General features: G+C 41.7%; 1 protein-coding gene across 1 annotated transcript; it reads right to left on the bottom strand.

Moving 5' to 3' along the window:
- Positions 1-1,556: 1,556 nt before the first annotated feature.
- Positions 1,557-22,286, bottom strand: LOC125467458 (mitochondrial adenyl nucleotide antiporter SLC25A24-A-like). The gene is made up of 10 exons (XM_048563281.2): positions 22,128-22,286; positions 20,084-20,186; positions 14,957-15,044; positions 12,037-12,148; positions 11,036-11,191; positions 9,572-9,724; positions 7,160-7,267; positions 5,880-6,047; positions 4,672-4,822; positions 1,557-1,770 (listed from the first exon to the last, which is right to left on the bottom strand). The coding sequence occupies exons 1-10, from the start codon at positions 22,284-22,286 to the stop codon at positions 1,586-1,588; spliced, it is 1,383 nt and encodes a 460-aa protein (XP_048419238.2). The 3' UTR covers positions 1,557-1,585.
- Positions 22,287-22,570: the final 284 nt, after the last annotated feature.

Genomic DNA, 22,570 nt, shown 5'->3' with positions numbered 1-22,570 from the left:
GGATGTGCAGACTAGGTGGGTTAGCCATGAAAAATGCAGGGTTACAGAAATGGAATGGGGGTTGAGTCTGGGTGGGACGTTCTTTGGAGAATCAGTGTGGATTCGATGGGTCAAATGGCCTGCTTCTGCTCAGTAGGGATCCTGTGGGGAAGGACAGAATTAGTGGTAAATATCAGATTTTGCAGCAGGAAGTAAAGATGAAGTTCAGTGGGAGGCAAGTACAGCCACTATCAGGGTGGAGGTCAGACATGCAGTCAGAAAACAGCAAGGACAGACCCTGAGTCAACTCTGGGGCTAACTGTGAGCGCAACAGGTGCCATGTTACAATCACAAACTGAGCAAGCTTAAGTTCTGTTGATATGGAATGTTGTCTTGAATTGTTGGGCTAGGTACACCCACAATGCCATTATTAGGGAAGTATTTCTAGGATCTTGACCCAGTGACGCTGAAGGAACAGCGATATAATTCCAAGCGAGAATGGTGACTGGTTTGGAGGACAGCTTGCTGGCAGATACTGATTGTCACACATATCTGCTGCCCTTACCCATACCCTTCTAGTTGGAAGTGGTTGAGAGTTTGGAAAAGGCTGTCAAAGAAACCCTGGTGAATTGCTGCACTGGATCTTGTTGTTAAATACGCTACTGCTGCTGTGCAGCCAATTCAGTGAAGGGTACCGAACACTCTAAGCATTATGGCATATTATAAAATTTTATGCATGATTTCTCAGTATGACAAGGTCCATTTGAACTGCAGTAAACAAAACTGCGAACCATTCTCCAGCCCTTGCATAAATAGAAATGAAAGCCTTTTAATTTCACTCCTTCTCAGGAAGGGTTTCTGACCTCTCTGCCTGCCACCTTAGTCTGTTTTTGCTGATTCAGAAGTGAATCAAGGTCACTTCCTACATCCCGCATCAAAATAATACAAGACTCATACTCATCTCTGCTTTAAAAGAGTTCTTCCATAAACGATACTTGTAAATGGCAAAAACAAAAAATCAGACCAGTGCAGGAGTCTTGAATTTCATTATCTGAGTATTTCTGAAAAGAGAACTGATCAAAGAAGTTACACATACCAACCTGAATTTATGTAGCACCATTGCTTTTTTAACACAAACCACAAATAAGAGAGACAAAAACAAAACATTGAGCAGCTGAGATACTGGACCTGTTGGTCAGAGATTTCAAGCAACTTCTTAGAAAGGAGAGAGAGGCAGCTCCACTGCCTGGGCAGCTGAAAGCACAGTCACCCATGGCAGACTTTATCATTTACAGACACCAGATTTGAAGTCAGAGAATTCAAAAGCAAGACAATGTAAAGGAACAACCTGTGCTTCTACTATACCTGCAACCATCTCTGCAGCGTTGGACCTTCCCTCCAGCATGATGGATTAAGCACACTAGTGCCCAGTTATAAAACACAGATTCCTTTGTAAATAATCTGCATTCTGAACAGCAAAAAAACAGTTTATTAAAAATATTTAACAATAAATAAAGTGCACTGAGCAAGGATTGGGCACCATGCCACTACAAAAGCCAGCTGAAAGATTGCACCATGTCCATTTCGGGGTGTTGGCTGAGAGTCCCTAGTGGGAGCTCAGGCCCATGTGATTCTTCAGATATTCGTACAGTATGTAACTGATGCAGACTGATGGAACGGCCTTGATCAAGTTTGCAGTAAATCCACGGTAGAACCCAGGCAAACCATCTGTGCCTAAAATCTTCCAGAAGTATTCCCTCATCCTTGGTTTTTTCATTCCTTTTTCAATGACTAGATAGAAATAAAATCAGCAACAGATCAATGCACATGAACAGGCGACCATTTCCAACAAACACAAGCTGAACTTACTGTTCATCTGATTGTCACCTGAAATTTATTTTGCCTCATCCAGTCACACACTGTTCAGAAGGGTAGTCGTTTTCAAACCTACCAGTTAGGACGTGTGATAACATACCTCCATGACAGGTGGGATTTGAAACAAGACCATATGGCCCAAAAGGTAAGCACATTACCACTGTGCTATAACAGCCCTGCATTCAGGAGTGTATACTGACTGCAGTTACCCCTTGATATTTATGCATAAGGTGCTCACAAAAACAGGGATAGGCTATCAGCTATGGTTCATTGGAAGCAGTACCAAATGGAGGGCGATGAGTATGGCAATTCAGCCCTGATAACCTATTCAATAATAGCTCGTGAATGATCTTCCACCAACTCCACATTCCCACTCCATCCATCAGTTCCCAAAACTCTATCCATTTGTCTCTTGAACACACTCAAGGAGAGGGGGTCCACAGCCAATTAGGGACGGGGTGGTGAAACAGCAAAATCTGTCCAGTCATAAAATGACAGATTATTCACCATACTCTCCCCTTCTAATCTCCTCAGCATTTACCCTGTATTTGAATTTCAATTATGGGCTTACTGTACACAGGAAAATAGTCTTATCCTGGGAGTCAGCCCTCTCTGAAAAGTTTATGCTTCCTGAAATAAGCAAACCTTAACTGTTGACTCTAGGTGTGATTTTACCAAAGCTCTATGCAATTGCAGTCAAGATGTCTTTACGCTGATACTTTAAGCCCTTTGGTAATGAAGTCCAACAAGCCATTTGTATTCATAAATAAAAACAAAGTGGAGAAACTCAGCGGGTCTGGAAACATTGGTGGACAGGGGAACAGAGTTAACTTTAAGTCCAGGATATTCCTAGGAGTTGTCATACTGGACACAGTAAACAAACTGTTTCTCTCTCCAAAGAGGCTGCCAGACCAGAGATTACTGAACTAGTTTGCTTACTTTTCAAGTCACATAGAAGGTACCTCTCCAAGTACCAAAATTTCCCAGTATAAAGAAATGACTGGGAGTATAGAACTTAAACACTGCTAAACGAAGATAAGCTGTTCTGAGGAGGGGTCACTAGACCCGAAACATTAACACTGGCTTTTTCTTCACAGACACTGCCAGATCTGCTGAGCAGTTCCACCAACTTCTGTTTTTGTTTCTGACTTACAGCATCTGCAGTTCTTTCAGTTTTTATGAAGCTGTCAAGTCTTGCACTCATCAGAAATATGCTGCAAAAAGCAAGTTTTAACCCATCTTCTCCCCTCAACACCTCCCCCAACTGACCCAAGTCTGTTTCCGAGTCCTAGTTCTGAGGAGTGCATGATGAAAAGCTTAGAATTGGTTTCTGTTGTCCATGTTTAATTTCCCAGCCTCACCATTTAAATATCCCAATAATCTACACGCCCTTCCAAAATGGTAACTGCACATTTTTCTCATGTTGTATACGATTTGCAACCCTACTGACCACTCTTTAATATGCCCAGACCATTTTGCAGTCTATGTTGTCGCTTCGCCATTTACTTTACACTTAGCACACAGTCAGCTAACTTTTAGGAGTCAGTGTAGGTCACAAATTGCTGACCTGAACATGACCCAATTATTCCTTCTGTTTTCTGTCCATCACTGAATCAATGTTAATCTTACACAAACCTTAAGAGCTCTAATTTTGTGTAACAACCCACTGCATAACATTACACGCTTTCAGAAAATGTTAATGCTTTACATCCCCTTGACTATGCTGCTAGCCATGATTTCCCTTTCATTAAATCCATGTTAACTCTGACAAATGATTTGCATGTCATTATCACAACAATAGATTCCCAACGTTGCCCTGGTTATTGATGATAAGTTAGCTGATAATTCCCCACTCTCTTTCTTCCCTACTGATTTCTGTAACAGTGTGGTTATATTTCCTACCTTACAACATAACAAAACCATTCCATAGTCTGGTCAATTATGGAAATCAAAATCATTATATCCACTGTCTCTTAGGTGAGCTCTTCAAACCCTCAGATGCAGGACATGAAGTCCAAAAAGGATTTATTTTTAAATCTAGCCATTTGGACATGTCACGATACACTTCTGAACATCACATCCTGAGTTGAGACTTGAACCTGAACCTTATAGCCCAGTGGTAGGGACACTGCCACTAAGCCACATGACCCTTAAGTCCAGGGGGATTTATCAAATTTTAGTACTTCCCAGTTCTATCACCTTATTAAAATTCTAATTATCACAAGCTCTTCATTTTAATTGAAGCCTACGCTCACCACCACTTTGTGGAGTCTATTGCGAAGACAGATTCAAACAACCTGATCTTAAAATCAGTAGGTGGTTGGGTTTTGAGTGAATAAAAATCTCCAATTATTTTGTTTCAAATTTTTGCCATTTCCTTATTGAACACTGAAATCTTTCCTAAACTATACATCCTAGTCAGAAGACTCCAAAATCCAGGCTGAAGGACGGCTGCAGCACTGAATGAATGCTGCTATGTCGGGAGGGATTAAACAGACTTCAGCTCACCAATCGGCCAGGCAAGAAAGAAGTCAATGGCACAGTTTTGAAGATCAGCATGAGCATTCTCACTGGAGTTCCAGCCAATAATTGACTCTCTAATAAACATTTAAAAACACAATCTGATCATGATCAGATTATGGAGTGTGACAGAAAATGTATTGCATGTAAATTGCACGTCAGGTTTCCTACTTAACAACACTGTCTTATTGCATTGGCTGTAAAGGGTTCGCAACTCCTGAAGTTACCAAATGTGCTTTGGATGGCTAAGTCTTTCAACGGCCAAGCTTCATTATCTGACAACTCAGCCACACTCACCTTGTGCCTGCATGTGAGTATGCAGCACCATCAGTGGGTAACTGGCCAGCTGCCCAACTATATTCGAAGTGGTGGCACTGCCCACGACCAGCAACATATTAGGGCGCTCATTTCCTTTTGTGTATCTCCGTATCCACAAGTTCTTCAGTGTCTGCCAAAACAAGGACTCTGCTTTTAGAATACTGCATTGAACTCGTCTCCCTACTGTAGGAAAGTTGTCGTTAAATTTGAAAAGGGTGCAGAAAAGATTTACTAGGATGTTGCCAGGATTGAATGGTTTGAGCTCTAGGGACAGACTGAATAGGCTGCAGCTTTCTTCTCTGGAGCGTCAGAAGTTGAGGGGTGACCTTATAGGTGGTTTACAAAATCATGACTGGCATGGAGAAGGTGAATTGCCAAGGTCTTTCTTCCAGGGTAGGGGAGTTCAAAACTAGTGGACACAGATTTAAGGTGAGAGGGGAAATAATTGAAAGGGACCCCAAGGGGCTACATTTTCACACTGAGGGTGGTACATGTATGGAATGAGCTGCTAGTAGTAGTAGTCATGGAGGCTGGTACATCTGGATGGGTACAAGAATAGGAAAGATTTAGAGGGATATGGTCCAAATTCTGGCAAATGAGACTAGATGAGTCTAGGATACCTGGTCAGCATGGACAAGTTGGACTGAAGGGTCTGCTTCCGAGCTGTATAACTCTAAGACTCATGAACAAACATCAACGCTGCACCAGAAGTTAAGCTGCACAAGACTAAAAATGTACATTATAGAAGTTGTGCATGCAAGTAAACATGGAAGTGAGAAGGCTTAAAAGAGATTTAGTTGAATCATAGATAATCTACTAATAGTGTGGCAGTGTTTTTACAGCAGCTTTCAAACAAATAAATATTCCTAAGGCATTTCACAAAAACAAAAACCATAATCCAACATGATGGTGAGATGACCGGTGGCTAAAACCTGGTTAGCAAGATAACTTGAAGTGTCTTTGAACAGTAGTCCAGGTCTTGATGCTTCATCAACTAACAGCACGAACTAGATTATATGGTCACTGCTGTTTGTGCAACTTGAATTATTTCTCTATGGCCCCCAATACCACCAGCACACTCCCCCTGCCCCCCACTACCAATGCTGTCCATTTGTCATCAAAAGACAGTCTAAATAGAAGTATAAATAATTAGCATTTTTTAAAATACAGCCCAAATAAAAACCAACCTCATACACAGCCAAGTCTATACCAGCATAGGGGATGATTCCCAGGATATTCGGTACATAGCCCCTGTAGAAAGTGGAAATTCCTTCATATTTGAATATATTACTGATTTGGACATAGAGTTCCCGTGGTTGCCCTGTTTTTCGTAACATCATTCTCGTCTTCAGCATCTATTAAAAGCAAAACCAATTGCACAATCATTAATTCCACTGATGCACATCATTATGTTAAGCAACAGTGCCTAGGATTGCAGAACGAGTAAGGGTAAGTCGAATAAATTTATGCATCTATGATGATGATCTAACAACAGAACTGGCTCAAGGGGCTCAAAGGCCTACTCCCGACCTTATGCGCGTTCATGAGGTTCCTCTCAGAGGCGTTAACCCATTTAAAGCAACTCTCAACATTTTTACCAAAGCCAAGAAAGGATTTTGAGATTTCTGTCAATACTTTAACGGAAAAGGTGTCAATGAGAAGGCCAGCATTAAAAGGTGATAGTGAGCCACCTTCCTGAACTGCTGTAGTCTGCCTTGTGCAAAGCGTACGAGGATTTTAGCCCAGGAATGCAGTGAGGGAACAGCAATATAGCTCAGGTCAGCACAGGATGTGTTTTAGAGGTCTATTCGATTCAGCGCTCATCCATTGACATCACAGCCTACATATGGTGCATCTTAGCAGATTCCTCCTAGCCATTCAAAGCAAGAACTCAAACACAATACTGGTTCCCTTCCCTCTGCACATTCTTAATCCAAACAATAATAATGATGACGTGAAATAGCCAACAGCAGTAAGCTGTGCTGTACATTTACGTTCAAGTTGAATTGAAATAGTCTTTCGCTCCCCCCAGAGATAATTAGGAAACCAAGCCCAAGCCAGAGTTTAAAGTATTACGAAATATTTCTCACATTAGGAACTCAAATTTAATTTGCATTCAAATTTAGCAGTGGAATATGGTCAAACCGTGAATCCTTTTTATTTAACAAAGCAGAGATAATTACATTTTTGAGACACACACACACACACGCGCACACACACACACACAAAAGGCAGTTACTTAGCAATAATTGCCCAAAGTATTCCTGAAATAACAGTCTGGTTGGATGTATTTATTTGATGTTAGCTATCAGAGGTGGAAACCTGACAAAATAACAGGGAGGAGTCCTGTTAAAGTTTCTAAAAAGTATGATATTCTAGCAACCTTTTCTGAATTCATGCAAAGAAGTGTCCCCATCCACAAAGGTTGGCAATGAGAAAGCATTTAACATGATGGATTTTTTCATACCTCAACTGGATAAGTGGCTGTTTGAGAGAATGCACCAGCCATTGAGCCTGCAAGAAATCTTTCCTTCATTCCCAAATTTTCCGGTTCATCCACTATTAGACTCTTGAGCTGCAAATATATTTCAGAAATCTCAAGGAAATGTTTGCTCAGAACCTTAAAATCACCATTTGCTACTTTTCAAAGCATCAGATCCAAAATCAAATGCAAATCATGCCATTTATCAAGCCTCCGCCAATCGGCTCATGCATAGGATTTTCTTTCCAGTTCATTACCCCCTTCCACTTATTAGAGACAAAACTAGCTCTCGGACTTGGTGCTTCAGAATCTTCATTCTATAACGACTTGTTTATTTCTCAATAGTGTAACAAAACAAATGGAGTAGTAATGTTGTTATTTCAAAAGTACATGTTCCGAACGATGCTTTGTACAGTTTGACAAATCTGTATTCTGCATCCATTCCACCCACCCCCAAAAAGGTTGAGGCCAGCTCTGAGTGCACCAATCGAGAGAAGTCTTTGAATTAACCATTTTTAAATACTTCAGTTCTTATCCGAGTAGTGAAGGAGTCATCAAGTCAAAACTGAGGAAGTAACCAACTCCTACCTTTTGTACATGCTGAAAACATTACAACTTTTACAAATGATGTTTGAGCCAATCAGATGAACGTCCAACAGATTTTGGATAAGGCACTTTTAAAATGGCACAAAGGTGTAACGGCTGCACCCTCAGATGTGGAAACATTCTGTCTCCATGGATCACCCCCAGCACTGCTCCTAGTCAAGTCCAATAACAGCAACGAACGACCAATACATTCATACCACAGATCATTCATCGCCCAGATTCTAAAACAGTAGGCTTGTGACCTACTCAATCTCTTCAAAACCACAATATCTTGACTTGTTCTATAAACATGGCCTGCTGACGAATGTCTTGAGGTTTTTGGGAGTGCATGTGCCATTTATTTAATTGTGTGGCCGCACAAATACAGACAGTTCCTGGGTTGTGAATGGGTTCCGTTCTGAAGTCTGCCTGCAAGCTGAATTGTGTATAATTCGGAACGCAATACAAGACAACATTAAGCAGCTGTTAATAAAATGTGAGGCTGGATGAACGCAGCAGGCCAAGCAACATCCCAAGAGCACAAAAGCTGACGTTTCGGGCCTAGATCCTTCATCAGAGAGCTGTTGCCTAGTATAGGAAGCATTCATAGATCAAGTCTTTAAAACTGCAACCATTTATAGGGTTGTGTTTGCAAGCACAGGCCTTCATAAACTGAGGCCTTCCTATAATATCAAGAGGCTAGACGATAATTTGATAGGGACAACTTTTGAGTTCTCACTCAACTTAGAGGGCGACAGCTAAGCTCCACGTCAGGTCAGGGCTTAAAAGCCAAGATATGTTATAAGATGCCTCTGTGGTAGGTGGGAATTGAACCCGGACCTTCTGGCTGAGAGGTAGGTGGCACTGTAATTCTACCACAAGATCCCTCCCTCAGGTTAGGATATATTTGCAACGTAGTCAGGAAACGTGACAGTTAAAAACAACTTGATTGTTTTAATTTAGTATCTGAAACTAAGAACTGCATATGTGGAAGGTCTGAAACAAAAGCAGAAATTGCTGGAGAAACTCAGCAGGTATGGCAGCATCTGTGGACAGAGAACACAGCATGACAAAGTCTGGTGACTCTTCAACAGAACATTTCAGAAAAAGTGGTAACCCTAACCCTATCGCAGGGGTTGGAGGGTGTGAAGGCAGAAGTAGAGGTGAGGGAAAACAGCTGAGTTGATAGGTAGAGACGGAGACCAGACAGAGATGGACAGACAGACACACACACACACACACACTTGAAAGGGGTTGGTCAACAGGCAGATTGTAGATAGTAAGCCAGGACAGAAGAGAAGCTGAATAAGTGATAATGAGAGCCAGGATCAGGAGACAATGGGTAGGCTACGATGAAAGCAACATATGATATAACAGTAGCAGAGTGTGGAGTGAGTAAAGCTCATGGAAGGAAGTAATCAGCCACTGAAGTTATTGACGTTAAAACAGAAATTGCTGGAGAAACTCAGCAGGTCTGGCGGCATCTGTGGAGAGAAAGAAGAGTCAATGTTTCGGGTCCAGTGACCCTTCTTCAGAGGTCTGAAGTCACTCCAGCAATTTCTGTTTTTGCTTCTGATTTTCAGCATGATTCTTTTCCCCCCCTCAAGTTATTGAACATGACGGAGACCTAGAGACTGTCCCCAAATGAAAGATGAGCTTGCACTGAATCTCACTGGACCAATGCATTAGGCTCCAGTTTCTGACACTTTCAGAGTGCATTCAAGATGCATCCAATAATTCATTATTTAACATCTCAAACAAATTTCAACCCGTGGCAACAACAAAATGCTGTAATTCTTTCATAATACATACCTCTTCATAGGCCATGAACTTGAATGCTAGCTCAGGACCAATTTTGATAATGTTAGTTAGATTCCCTCTCCACATTGAACTTACACCTCCTTCCCTGATCATTGTTCTCAGGCCACTAGAAATCTTCATCTTATTTTGCCGTGTGGAATAAACCTGAAGAAGACAGCAAAAACAATTGTTCTAATTCCAGGTCAATTAGCTAGTGCTGACTAGCAACTGAAAATAATCATTTCCACTAGCAACAGCTGGCTACCGATGCAGCAACGTAGGAAAACGTATCTCGGGAAACATCGAAGGGCACAGACTAAATACAAAAAATGTTGATATTTCATTGTTGTATTCGTCTGGCAAAAGGTTTCCAGTTTCACAATCCTTGATTCAGTACAACTTAATATCGGTGCGTTTAATACTAGAACCCCCTCAGTGCAGAATATCAAACATCTACCCATCCCCTGTTCATTTCAAATAAACAGGAGGAAGGGGATGATATCACGACAGGTTATGATAAGGATTGAACAAGTTGGGGCTCTTTTCTCCAGAAAAGTTAAGGCCAAGGGTCTTGGAACTGCTGGAGAGGTCTGTTACAGGGGGTCTAAGAGGCAATGCTTATAAACCCTGTAGAGTCATTTTTTTCTTTTCAAATGTGTCTAAATTGGTAGCATGCTTGCATTGATGGGAATTCAGGCAGTTCTAATTGCCCAAACCAAAGATAAATAAATTACTTGTTAGTTTCAGGCTCCAGAACATGGGAGGCCAGTATAAAAATGTTTGCCTTATTTCCTTTAATTATTAAGGGAACCGTAAAAGAAAGTAGAATTAAAACAGGTAATTCAAACAAACTTATCAGACTGTTTTGTTCTGTATCTGCACCCACAACCCTAACAACTCAAACATTGCTGTTAATCAATATACACAGCCTGGACAGTGCGCCTGGGAATCTTCAACCAAATGCCTCAGCATCTCGGAGTTAGCAGTTGTACCCTAGTTAAAATACATAATTACATCTTTCATCCATTATTCCCAAGCTTAAGGGAGCAGGGGAAAACAGGGCCAAGTCACAGAGTAGTCTCTTCCTTCTTCATGGAATGGTACAGCACAGAACGAGGCCAAGTGACTTGTCACATCTGTACTAACTCTTTAGCAAAGCTAACAAATGCACAAAGCCTTAAATATTAGAATGACATTAAGGTCTCTTATGTTTAATATTTCTGCATTTTAGTGGATCTTCAATACCCCTCCCTCATCTGAAGTCAAGCAAATATTTAGAGGAAGACCTGCACCTCTACTTGCGGCTGAATTCCTGTAACATAACTGCACATCATGATAAACAGAGGCGTGGACACTCTGGAAGTTTAGATACAAGAAAATAATTCAGAATTGGAGGTGAATAAAGCTGATTAATCGCTTGGAAAGCCGAAATGGCAGATTATAAATCGCAGTCCCACTGGCGACAAGTAATCATACCTGCATCAACACCCGGAGGCGATCAAATGGGGCAGTCACTGTTCGTGAAACACCTCCCGCTGTGCCTCCTGCTATAAGGTGGCCCCACCACTTCTCCGGTTCCTCATTTTCCAAGAACTCCTCACAATTAGTTATGTCATCATTAATGGAAAAGATCTGCAGAGATTATGGAAAGAACACAAGGGGGAAACACATCATTGCGGCAGTAATGCAAATTTCCTGGATAAAGTTTATTGGTACTTCCACACCCCTGCAAAATCAAAAACAGTAAGTTAAAAATTGCAAAGTGTTAAATGTAAATGTTCTCCAGGCTGCAGTGCAGAGCTTCCAGAATAGGACAACTTGTGTTTTCGTGTGCGCGTAATGGAAGTCACAGCATATTTTAGGAAAGAAGAAAACCAACAGCGACATCTGTATCGACAACAACGTTTAAGTGACAGCAACATTCACACACTCAAACCTCATCCAAGTTTTACACCCTCCTGAAGTCTTTAGACCATAAGATGTAGGAACACAATTAGGTCACTAAGCATATTGAGCTTGCTCTGCCATTCAATCACAGCTGAAATGTTTGTCAACCCCATTCTTCTGCCTCCGCCCCATAACCCTTGATACCCTTACCAAAGAACCAATCTAATTCTGTCTTAAAGACACTCAATGACTTATTGCTAGAAAAGATTGTGGAGGCCGAGTTCCACAGATTAATCACACCCTTTCTTGCAATATATTTCATAAGACATTAGGCAGTTTTTGAGCAGTAAGAAGAAAACAATCCTGATCCATTTGTTCCCATTGGCTTCCATTTTCAGTGTGTGAACATTTTGATGGTTAACCCCAATAAAGCATCACTACACATCAAAAGAGTTGAAGTGCCCTAAAAAATTATCTTGAGATGAAGTTAAAAGACAATTTGCTGCACAAAATGCAGGCTTTCCACCTTGGGGTATTTATCCAGGAATGCAGTGTAAAGCCAGAGAATTAGTTTTGGATACTCTACGCACACTGTTGTATCTCCAGATGTCAATCATAGTTCGCATGTTGTCCTCCACAGTTATGATGTAGATCTTCCTCCATTCATTCCAATCCATATCCATATAATCATTTGGGTCCAAGCTGATAAATTGCAACAATAGAAAGAGCAGTATTTGGTTTCTTGACATCTGAATTCCTTTTGTAAATACATAAATTAGCGCACAGAAACATTAAAACATTTAATATTTATTAAACATAACGCAACATTTAAGTATTCACAATTGGTGAACATGAACAAGAGGACAACATGAACAACAGGAATAGACCCTTCAGCTCTCCAAGCCTGCACCAACCAAATTTGCCCTTTCATTCTAAAACTATGTTCACTTACAGGATCTGTATCCCTCGATTCCCCTCCTATTCATGTATTCGTCCAGGTGTTCCTGCTATTGTGTCTGCTTCCACCATCTCCTGTGGCAGCACGTTCCAGGCTCTCACCATCCTGTGTGTGAAAAACATGCCTCGCATATTTCTTTTAAACTTCTCCCCTCAGCCACACCTTAAACCTGTGTTCCCCTAGTAACTGATCCCTCCCCCGGGGAATATACCTCAATTTCCACTCTATCCATGACATTCACAATCTTATAAACTTCTATTAGGTCACCTCTCAATATCCCGCATTCCAGTGAAAACAAACCACATCTATCCAACCTTTCCAACTAGCTAAAATCCCCATATCAGTCAACATCGATAAGGGGAAGCGATGGCCCTGTGGTATCAATTCAGAGACACAATTAGGGGCTGCACAGCAGCTCAACGGTTAGCACTGATGCCTCACAGTGTCAGGAACCTGGGTTCAAATCCACCCGTGAGCGACTGTCTGTGTGGAGTTTGCACATTCTCTCGGTCTCAGCGTGGGTTTCCTCCGGGTATTCCGGTTTCCTCCCACAGTCCAAAGATATGCATTTTAGATGGTTTGGCTATGCTAAATTGCCCAGTGTTCAGGCATGTGCTGGCTAAGTGGGTTAGCCATGGGACATGCAGGGTTACAGGGATAGGGATAGAGTTAGAGAGTGGGTCTTCAGAGGGTCAGTGTGGACTCGATGGGCTGAATGGCCTGCTTCCCATTCTATGAACACCATGGTAAACCTTTAACATACACTCTTCAAAGCATTTATATCCTTCTGGTAGTGTGGTGACCAGAACACTAAGCAATTGTGCTCTTGTAAAGTAAAGATCCAAGGTCACTGACCAAAGTATATAGGGCCATTCTCCCAATATCCAGGCCAACGTGCATCACTCAACAAGTATAATAACAGCAGATTAAACTGGTCAAGCAGCACTTTAGGAGCTTAAGATGCTGCTTGGCCTGCTGCATACATCCAGCTCTACACTTTGTCATCTCGGACTCGCCAGCGTCTGCAGTTCCCATTAGCTCAGATTAAATTGGTCATTATCGTGGTCCTGTGCACAAATAGCATCTGCACAATTTTAGAAGTTCAATGGTTGTGTCCCCAAGTCTGCACCAGGGGTGTGAGACAACATCACTGAACAGGTTGAGTAGAAAATATCGAGAAGTACAATTACTGCTGTAATTTATTGGCTGTAAAGCAGTTTGGAACATCCTGGAGATCTGAAAGACACCAATCATATACAGCATCATCTCCAGAACTTGAACTCAAATCCACCTCACTCCTTCAATGGTTTGAAGATTCCGTTAAGCAAAGACGATCGTCTCATTCCAGTTCCCAAATGTCTGTTGACCAGCAGCTTTCATTTACCCACTACCTTAAGTAACAGCACATTACCGAGCATTTAACAGCATTACTCAAAAATCTGATGACAAGCCACACAGGACATATCAGGGCATCTGACCAAAAACCTGAGGAAACAAAGAAGTTTTCAAATACCTTGCAGGAAGAGGCAGGCCACAAATTTAGGGAGGGAACTCCAGAAATGACCTGCCCTCCATCACAAGGTCATAATGGGGACATTCGCTAATTATCTAACAATGTTCAGAACCATTCGCAACTCCTCAGATACTGAAGCAGTCCATGTCCAAATGCAACAAGATCTGGAGAATATCTAGGTTTGGGCTGACAAGTAACATCTGCGCCACACAAATGTCAGACTATGGCCATCGCCAATAATAGATGATCTAACCACTGCCCCTTGACATTCAGTGCATTACCATCACTGAATCCCCCACTATCAGTACCTTTGGGGTTACCATTGACAGAAGCTCAATCGGACTTGCCATGTAAACACACTGACTACAACAGCCGATCAATGGTTAGGAATTCTGCGGTGACCGATTCCCATTGACTCTCCGAAGCCTATCCACTATCTACAGACATAAATCAGGAGTATGATGGCACACTCCCCACTTACCTGGATGGGTGCAGTCCCAATAACACAGGTTTTACACCATCCAGGACAAAACAACCCACTTGATTGTGGGCCCACATCCACAAACATCCACTCCCTCTACCGCTAATACTCAGTAACAGCTGCGTGTACTATTTACAAAATAGACTACAGAAATTACTGAAAGATCCTTAAACATCACCTACCAAACCCATGACCACTTCCACCTAGAAGGACAAGGGCAGACACATGCTAACACCACCACCTACAGGTTCCCCCCACCACTCCTGACTTGGTGACATATCACTGTTCCTTCAATGTCATTGGGTAACAATCCTGGAATTCTCTCCCTAAAGACTCTGTGGGTTATCCTACAGCACATGAACTACAGCAGTTCAAGAAAGCAGCTCATCAGTAACTTCTCAAGGGCAACTAGGGAAAGGCAATAAGTGAGGCCTACTAGCAATACCCTCATCCCACAAGTGAATTAAAACAAAAAGAATGGTCTTAAGCTCACAACTCATCTTTGTGAAATTATGATTTATTTTAACAGATTTTTTTGCACAACTTGAACTGACTTACTGATTAAGAATTCGGTTTGCGTGGAAGAGATTAATACTGACATGCAGTCTTCCCATGAGGTGCATAATCCTCCATTTGCTTATGTTCCCTAAACACACAAATATGAATGGAAAATTAAAATACTGCAGATGCTTGACATCAGAACTAAAAACAGAAAATGTTGTAAATACTCATGTTTCTTTCCGGGTGCTGCCTGATCTGCTTTGAATTTACAGCTCCTAATTCATAGTAATTGTACTGCACCAAAAGAATCAATGCAAAATGCTTCCAAAATATTGAACACCAAAAGAAAACCAGAAAATTGTAAAAATATTGAAATCAGGCAGCATCTGTGACAAAAGAACATTTCAGGTTCATGACCTTGCATTAGAACTTAAAGCTCGTTTGAGGGGTTGTAGACAGAGGGTAGATTCTACAAACCAAATTGCATGCAGGTCATAAAGAACAAATGAATTAGAAGCAGGCCATTTGGCCCATCTAACCTACTCCAATACTTCACATCTGACTTGATTGCAGCCTCAATTCCACATTCCCACCAATTCAAAAAAAAACCACATACTCCCTTATTAGTCAAGAACCTACCTCTGCCATGGAATTACTTAATGAGCCTGCTCCAATATTCTGGGATAATTGCAGAGTCACTCAACCCTCAGGGAAAATGTTCATACCCTTCTGTCTGAAGTAGGAGAGTCCTAATTTTTTAAAGTGGGTCATCTAGCTACAGTGTCTCCCAGAAGAGGAAGCATGTTTTCACCATATACCCTGTTAACACCCCTGAGGATATAGTTTCAACACAATTGTCTCATTCTTCTAAACTCCAAAGGATAACTGCACAGAGGCTCATGGCATTGAGGGTAATGCAGGAGCTTGAATTGAGATTAGTTAACACATGAAGGAGGGAGTTGGGATCAACAGGTTCTTTTCTAGTTGAAAAGACAAAACTAATGAAGTGCCACAACGATTATCCCCCCCAAGCATCAATTATTTACTATCTACATTAGTGACCTGGAAGGGGGGGGTTGCAGACTAACATGTCCAATTTTGCAGTTAATACAGAATACACATGTGGAGAGGCTGTGAAGAGGACATAAGGGATTATAGGCAGGTTCAGTGAGTGAGCAAAAGCTTGGCAGATGGAGTTGAATTGAGCAAAGTGCCAGGCTGTGCACTTTGGGAGGAAGAATCAAAAGGGAGACTATTATTTGAATGGGGAGAGTCTCCACAAATAAAATGCAGCACAAGTGAACCTAGATATTCTTCTGTACGAGTTAGCATGCAGGTACAACAAGTAACTAAGGTGGCAAGTGGAATTCTCTCTTATACTGCTAAAGGACTGGAGTTTAAAAACAGGGAAGTCTTGTTAACACTGTACAGGGAGTTGGTGAGGCCAGAGCAGGAACACTGTCAAGTTTCGGTCCCCATATTTAACATAGGATGTACTGGCATTGGAAGCAGTTCAAAGGAGATTTGCAAGGATGATTCTGGAATGATATAGGCTTGACTCTCAAGAATAGCTAAACAGGTTAGGCCTTTATTTGTTAACAGGTGTAGGAGAATGAAGGATGATCTGACTGAAACATTTAAGATATTGCCAGAGCAAATGTTGAGGAAACATTTTCCACTAGTCAGGGACAGCTTGACCAGAGGGTATAGTTATAGAATAAGGAAAAGACTTTAAAACTATGATGTGAAGGAATTTCCTCTCAGTGATTAGTGAATGCGTGGAATTCTCTACCCCACAGGGTTGAGGAGTCTAGGTCACTGAATGCATTGGACGTGGAAGTAGATAAATCTGTAAAATATCAGAAATCTAACATCTGACTGGTAGGGAATAGAGATAAGGACCACATAGAAGCAAATGGCTTGTGGTTGAGAAAGATTTCATGTGTTGTTGCTGTTTGGTGGGAAGGGCCTGTTCCTATATCGTACTGTTATTTGTTCATCTAGGAGGAGCAGGCGAAACAGAGGAGTTGAGGCCTGGGGCAGATCAGCCTTGATCTTGTTTAATGGCCAGGTAGACTTTGAAAAGCAAACAGCCTACTCTTGCTCCTATCTATGCTCTAATCGATACAGGCCCAACCTCTCCACTTAACACAACATCCTCATCCCTAATATCAGTTGAGTGAACGTTGGCAGAATTGCTTTGCACACATTTCACATCTCTTCTTTAATGAGGAGACCAAAACTTCACATGTGGTCTCACTGATGCTTGATATAACTGTATGCTGGGGGAGATTCAAAACCAGAGGGCATAGGTTTAAAGGTGAGAGGGACCTATGGGGGGACTTTTTCCACACAGAGGGTTGTGCATGTATGGAAACGAGCTGCCAGAGAAAGTGGTGGAGGCTGGCACAATTGCAACATTTAAAAGGCATCTGGATGGGTATCTGAATAGGATTGGTTTAAATGGATACAGGCCAAATGCTGACAAATGGGAGTAGTTTTATTGAGGATATCTGGTCAGCATGGACAAGTTGGGCCAAACGGTCTGTTTCTGAGCTGTACATCTCAATGACTGAAAGTAGGTTCCTTTAAGTCTAAGAAGTTTAGTAGTTGTTTCAGGTCAGAAATGGTTGGTTAAAACCCTGAGGAGGTTGCTTGAAGTAGATAAAGTTTATGCTCAGTTGCATGGCAACTCAAACAATAGGCTATCAAATTCTCAATGGGAATGGAGTCCACAGCTCCATCAAATGCTATGTGGCATAGAGAAGGGATTTCTCTCCTATTACAGTAAAGTTGTGCTCTTGCATTAATCTAATTATATTTTTACCATGTTTTTTGAAATCTTTAAATTTGTGTTATATGTAAATAGCTTGGTTTATTCCATTTTATCTTTTTTTTTGCATAATAAACTTTGATTTCGTTGCTGAAGCCAAATCTGTTACAATGGCTGTTTATGTTTCAGTGAGAGACTACCTCATTAAAACCAAAAATAAACTATGACCCACCCAGCTACATTTCAGTGTGGATTCAACTTGCCCAGTAATAATACTAGCTTGGATAAATGCATACAATTCCGATTCTGATGGAGCATTCAGAATCAACCACTGAACGTGGAACCAATGAAAGCCAGGTCATTGCTGAACAAGCTAGGATTTACACTTTTTCTGAAGAAGGGTCTTGACCCGAAATGTCAGTTTCCTACAACTACGATGCTGCTTGACCCGTGTTCATCCAGCTCTACACACTGTAATCTGGGATTTTACATCAATCTGGTAATTTTTCATGATAACAAAGTGTGAAGCTGGATGAACACAGCAGGCCAAGCAGCATCTCAGGAGCACAAAAGCTGACATTTCAAGCCTAGACCCTTCATCAGAGAGACGGATGGGGAGAGGGTTCTGGAATAAATAGGGAGAGAGGGGGAGGCGGACCGAAGATGGAGAGTAAAGAAGATAGGTAGAGAGGAGAGTATAGATGGGGAGAGGTCAGAGCAGGGGAGACAGGCAGGTCAAGGGGGCGGGATGAGGTAGTAGGTAGGAAATGGAGGTGCAACTTGAAGTGGGAGGAAGGGATGGGTGAGAGAAAGAACAGGTTAGGGAGGCGGGGACAGGCTGGGCTGGTTTTGGGATGCAGTGGGAGGAGGGGACGAGCTGGGCTGGTTTTGTGCTGTGGTGCGGAGAGGGGAGATTTTGAAGCTTGTCAAGTCCACATTGATACGATTGGGCTGCAGGATTCCCAAGCGGAATATGAGTTGCTTTTCATGGTTATTTATTGGACAATCACAGTTTGGCACATGGAGTGAGCTCATTAAAACAGGATACAACATCCTCCAAAACATTCTCGCAGGAGAACCCCAGTAAACAGCAATAAGATTAAGGCCTTGCACTCCGACCTAACCCCCTAAAAACGATGGTCTTTAGTTCAACCCCAATACCTACACGTGTACAAAATGCGGAGGAATGGGATTGTGGGAGCTATAGCAGTTTGGATCGGAAATTGGCTTGCTGAAAGAAGACAGAGGGTGGTAGTTGATGGGAAATGTTCATCCTGGAGACCAGTTACTAGTGGTGTACTGTAAGGGTCGGTGTTGGGTCCACTGCTGTTTGTCATTTTTATAAATGACCTGGATGTGGGCATAGAAGGATGGGTTAGTAAATTTGCAGACGACACTGAGGTCGGTAGAGTTGTGGATAGTGACGAAGGATGCTGTAGGTTGCAGAGAGACATAGATAAGCTACAGAGCTGGGCTGAGGGGTGGCAAATGGAGTTTAATGCAGACAGGTGTGAGGGGATGCACTTTGGTAGGAGTAACCAGAAGGCAAAATACTGGGCTAATGGTAAGATTCTTAGTAGTGTAGATGAGCAGAGAGATCTCGGTGTCCATGTACACAGATCCTTGAAAGTTGCCACCCAGGTGGACAGGGCTGTTAAGAAGGCATACAGTGTTTTAGCTTTTATTAATAGAGGGATCGAGTTCCAGAACCAAGAGGTTATGCTGCAGCTGTACAAAACTCTGGTGCAGCCGCACTTGGAGTATTGCGTACAGTTCTCGTCGCCGCATTATAAGGAGGATGTGGAAGCTTTGGAAAGGGTGCAGAGGAGATTTACTAGGATGTTGCCTGGTATGGAGGGAAGGTCTTACGAGGAAAGGCTGAAGGACTTGAGGCTGTTTTCATTAGAGAGAAGAAGGTTGAGAGGTGACTTAATTGAAACATATAAAATAATCAGAGAGTTAGATAGGGTGGATAGGGAGAGCTTTTTTCCTAGGATGGTGACGGCAAGAACGAGGGGGTATAGCTTTAAATTGAGGGGTGAAAGATATAGGACAGATGTCAGAGGTAGTTTCTTTACTCAGTAGTAAGGGAATGGAACGCTTTGCCTGCAACAGTAGTAGATTCGCCAATTTTAGGTACATTTAAGTCGTCATTGGATAAGCATATGTACATACATGGAATAGTGTAGGTTAGATAGGCTTCAGATCGGTATGACAGGTCAGCACAACATTGAGGGCCGAAGGGCCTGTACTGTGCTGTAATGTTCTATGTTCTATCCAGTTCCCAAACATGCTTAACATCCATTCATTGGGAAATGTTTCTAAAGTTGCTTGCTTGGAATCATTAAAACTGTCAGCAACCACAGTCTAGTAGTTTCAAAAAAAAACAGTTGAGATAAGCACTGACTTACCACCTCTGTTCTTTGTGACTTTTCCAAAACCCAGCAATAATTTCTTGTTGTTCTTCTCAAGGTATTTCCGGAACGCCTCGAAGTCTTTAGTTTTCGATTCTTCCTGTAAACAGTCATTTTATTTGGAAAAAAGGGAAAAATAATTCATTAAACACAATTAATTTCTTCTAGATAGGTACAGGAAATATACAGAATAAGACTATTTATTCTGGTCAAAGACAGGTTTACGCACAGGAAGTGGGGAAAAGTGCGATAATAGCATAGACCCTCATTTTGGTCTTGATATAATGTGCGATATCAACTTTATTTTTCAAATTGCAAACATTTCGTACAGTATTTTGCCTTGTCAATTAAATATTTTCTCTCAGTTAAGGGAGCTTGTTTATTTTTTGAATAATTACAACTCTTCTAGTTTATGCTCGGGAAGCCTTATGTGTGATGTTACATAGGGTGCCTCTGTACACTCCAGGACTTAAAGGCTATATGAAACAGGAATAAGATCAGGCTGTTCGGCCCCTTGCACCTGCACCACTATCCGTGAATCATAGCGGATTCCTCATATTCACTTTCCTGCCTTTGCCGCATAACCTTGATATCCGTACAAATCAAGAATCAACCTTAACCTTAAATCTACACAGGGACACTGCCCTCATACCTCCTTGATAAAAATTCACAAAGACTCAACTCTCAGAGAAGAAACTCTTCCTTATTTCCGTCATAAACTGACACCCCTTTATTCTGACACCATACCCTGTGGTCCTAGACCATCCCACGAGGGGGATGCATCCTCTCAGCATTTACTGTCAAGCCCCTTAAGATGACTTGATCGCCCAGGGGATTATCAAACTGTAAATCTATCCAACTCACGCAAAGGGTGAGCAGTTAGAGTGGGAGAAATTCCCAGTCAGCCAAGTGATAGAAAGAAATTGGAAATTCCACCATCACTGTGCACAGCTTCTGGCTGTAGGAAGCATGTTGCTAGTAGCAATGTCGTCTCCTCCTGGCTCAGGGGCTATTTGACTGAACAGTTGATCAGACTGGTACGAAGAATGCACATTCATGTACCATTTTAGTTGGAGTAAATCCTATTTACCCTACACATTGTCGAGCTCCCAGTGTTGTGAAGAGCAGAATTGTTTTTGCCAAGGTATGGATGCAACAGAAGTTACACCAGAGATTTCATCAGGAAACGCTATCAATCAAAGCTTGTTAACAATGAGGATAGTTCCTAATCCCAAGAGAAGCTAATCAACTTAAACTAAAAATTCTGTGCATCAAAGTAAGCCTCATAATTTAGGCACAGCTTTTACAGCTAGAATGTAAATACTTTGTTAACCAGTATAACTAATATATAGGGGGAGCTTGCTGACACCCAGGAGCATGTGCTTCAGCAGAGGTGTTACCTAATAAACACTGCAGAACTGCACTGTGCTACTAGAGGTTGGTCACCAGATTAAATCTGAGCACTGTGGCTAGCTTTAAATTCCAAATATAGCAAGTGACGGAGATTTTTTTGTTTTTTAAATTGAGCAATTTTAAAATTCAACACAACCACATTATCCAAACTTTTATCACCAGCAATAATTGCAATGTTAAATCTTTTTTTGAACAGGAATTGACTGGGTGGTTAGAAAGAAACTTTTGATGGGACTACAGAACAGAACTGAATGGGCCAAATAGCCTAATTCTGCTCTTATCTCTTTTGGTCTTAGATCAATGCCAGGCCATTCAGGAAATAATTCAGAGAATACTACCATCTTTTGCATGCAGTGATGAAGAATGCTTTCAACAGTATTTGATGCAAGCTCCATGAAATGTTTTGCACCTCAAGCAGACAGATTTTTGTGGCCACAGCATACAGATCAGCAAGGACTATATCAAATAGTAGATTAGGCTCAAGGATTTGAATGACCATGTCCTGTTCATAACTTCCAGGTGCGATAGTATGCAATGAAAATTCTGACTGCAACATTTGGAGCTGCATCTTGACTTGAGTAATGCACGGTTTGTGGTATAACATACAGATATTTTAATAGCACTGTACCTGTGGAACATCTTCGAAAGCGTGCACTAGTTCCAGAGCATCTATGCGGCCATCCCTGTGAACATTTAGTCTCCAATAAAGATTATCCCAAAATATGTCTGGTGCTAATGTCTCTTCAGGGGCACCTCTTTGGAAAATCTCTTTCATAAACAGGAACATTGCAAGGCCTCCTAAAACACAAGAGAGAAACGTCCAAAATTCCACAGATTGCACATAAAGCAACAAGGAGTAGTCAACATCATTTTATCTCCACTCCCAATTACTACCAAAAATTTCTTGATTATTACATATTAATTTTGACTATAAACATTAAACAAACAGCATACTGATTCAGGGATCCCACTGTACAACCTTCAACTTGAATGCACTGAAGCAGTTTGTATCGAACTCGCAGTGAATTCTTGGCCCACTCCCCAGGCATCTGAATGCAGCAGCAAATAATG

Source organism: Stegostoma tigrinum, chromosome 37 (assembly GCF_030684315.1).
Source record: "Stegostoma tigrinum isolate sSteTig4 chromosome 37, sSteTig4.hap1, whole genome shotgun sequence".
Taxonomy (NCBI): Eukaryota; Metazoa; Chordata; class Chondrichthyes; order Orectolobiformes; family Stegostomatidae; genus Stegostoma; species Stegostoma tigrinum.
Note: the sequence above shows the minus strand (reverse complement) of the source record. Positions and strands in the feature narration are given on the sequence as shown.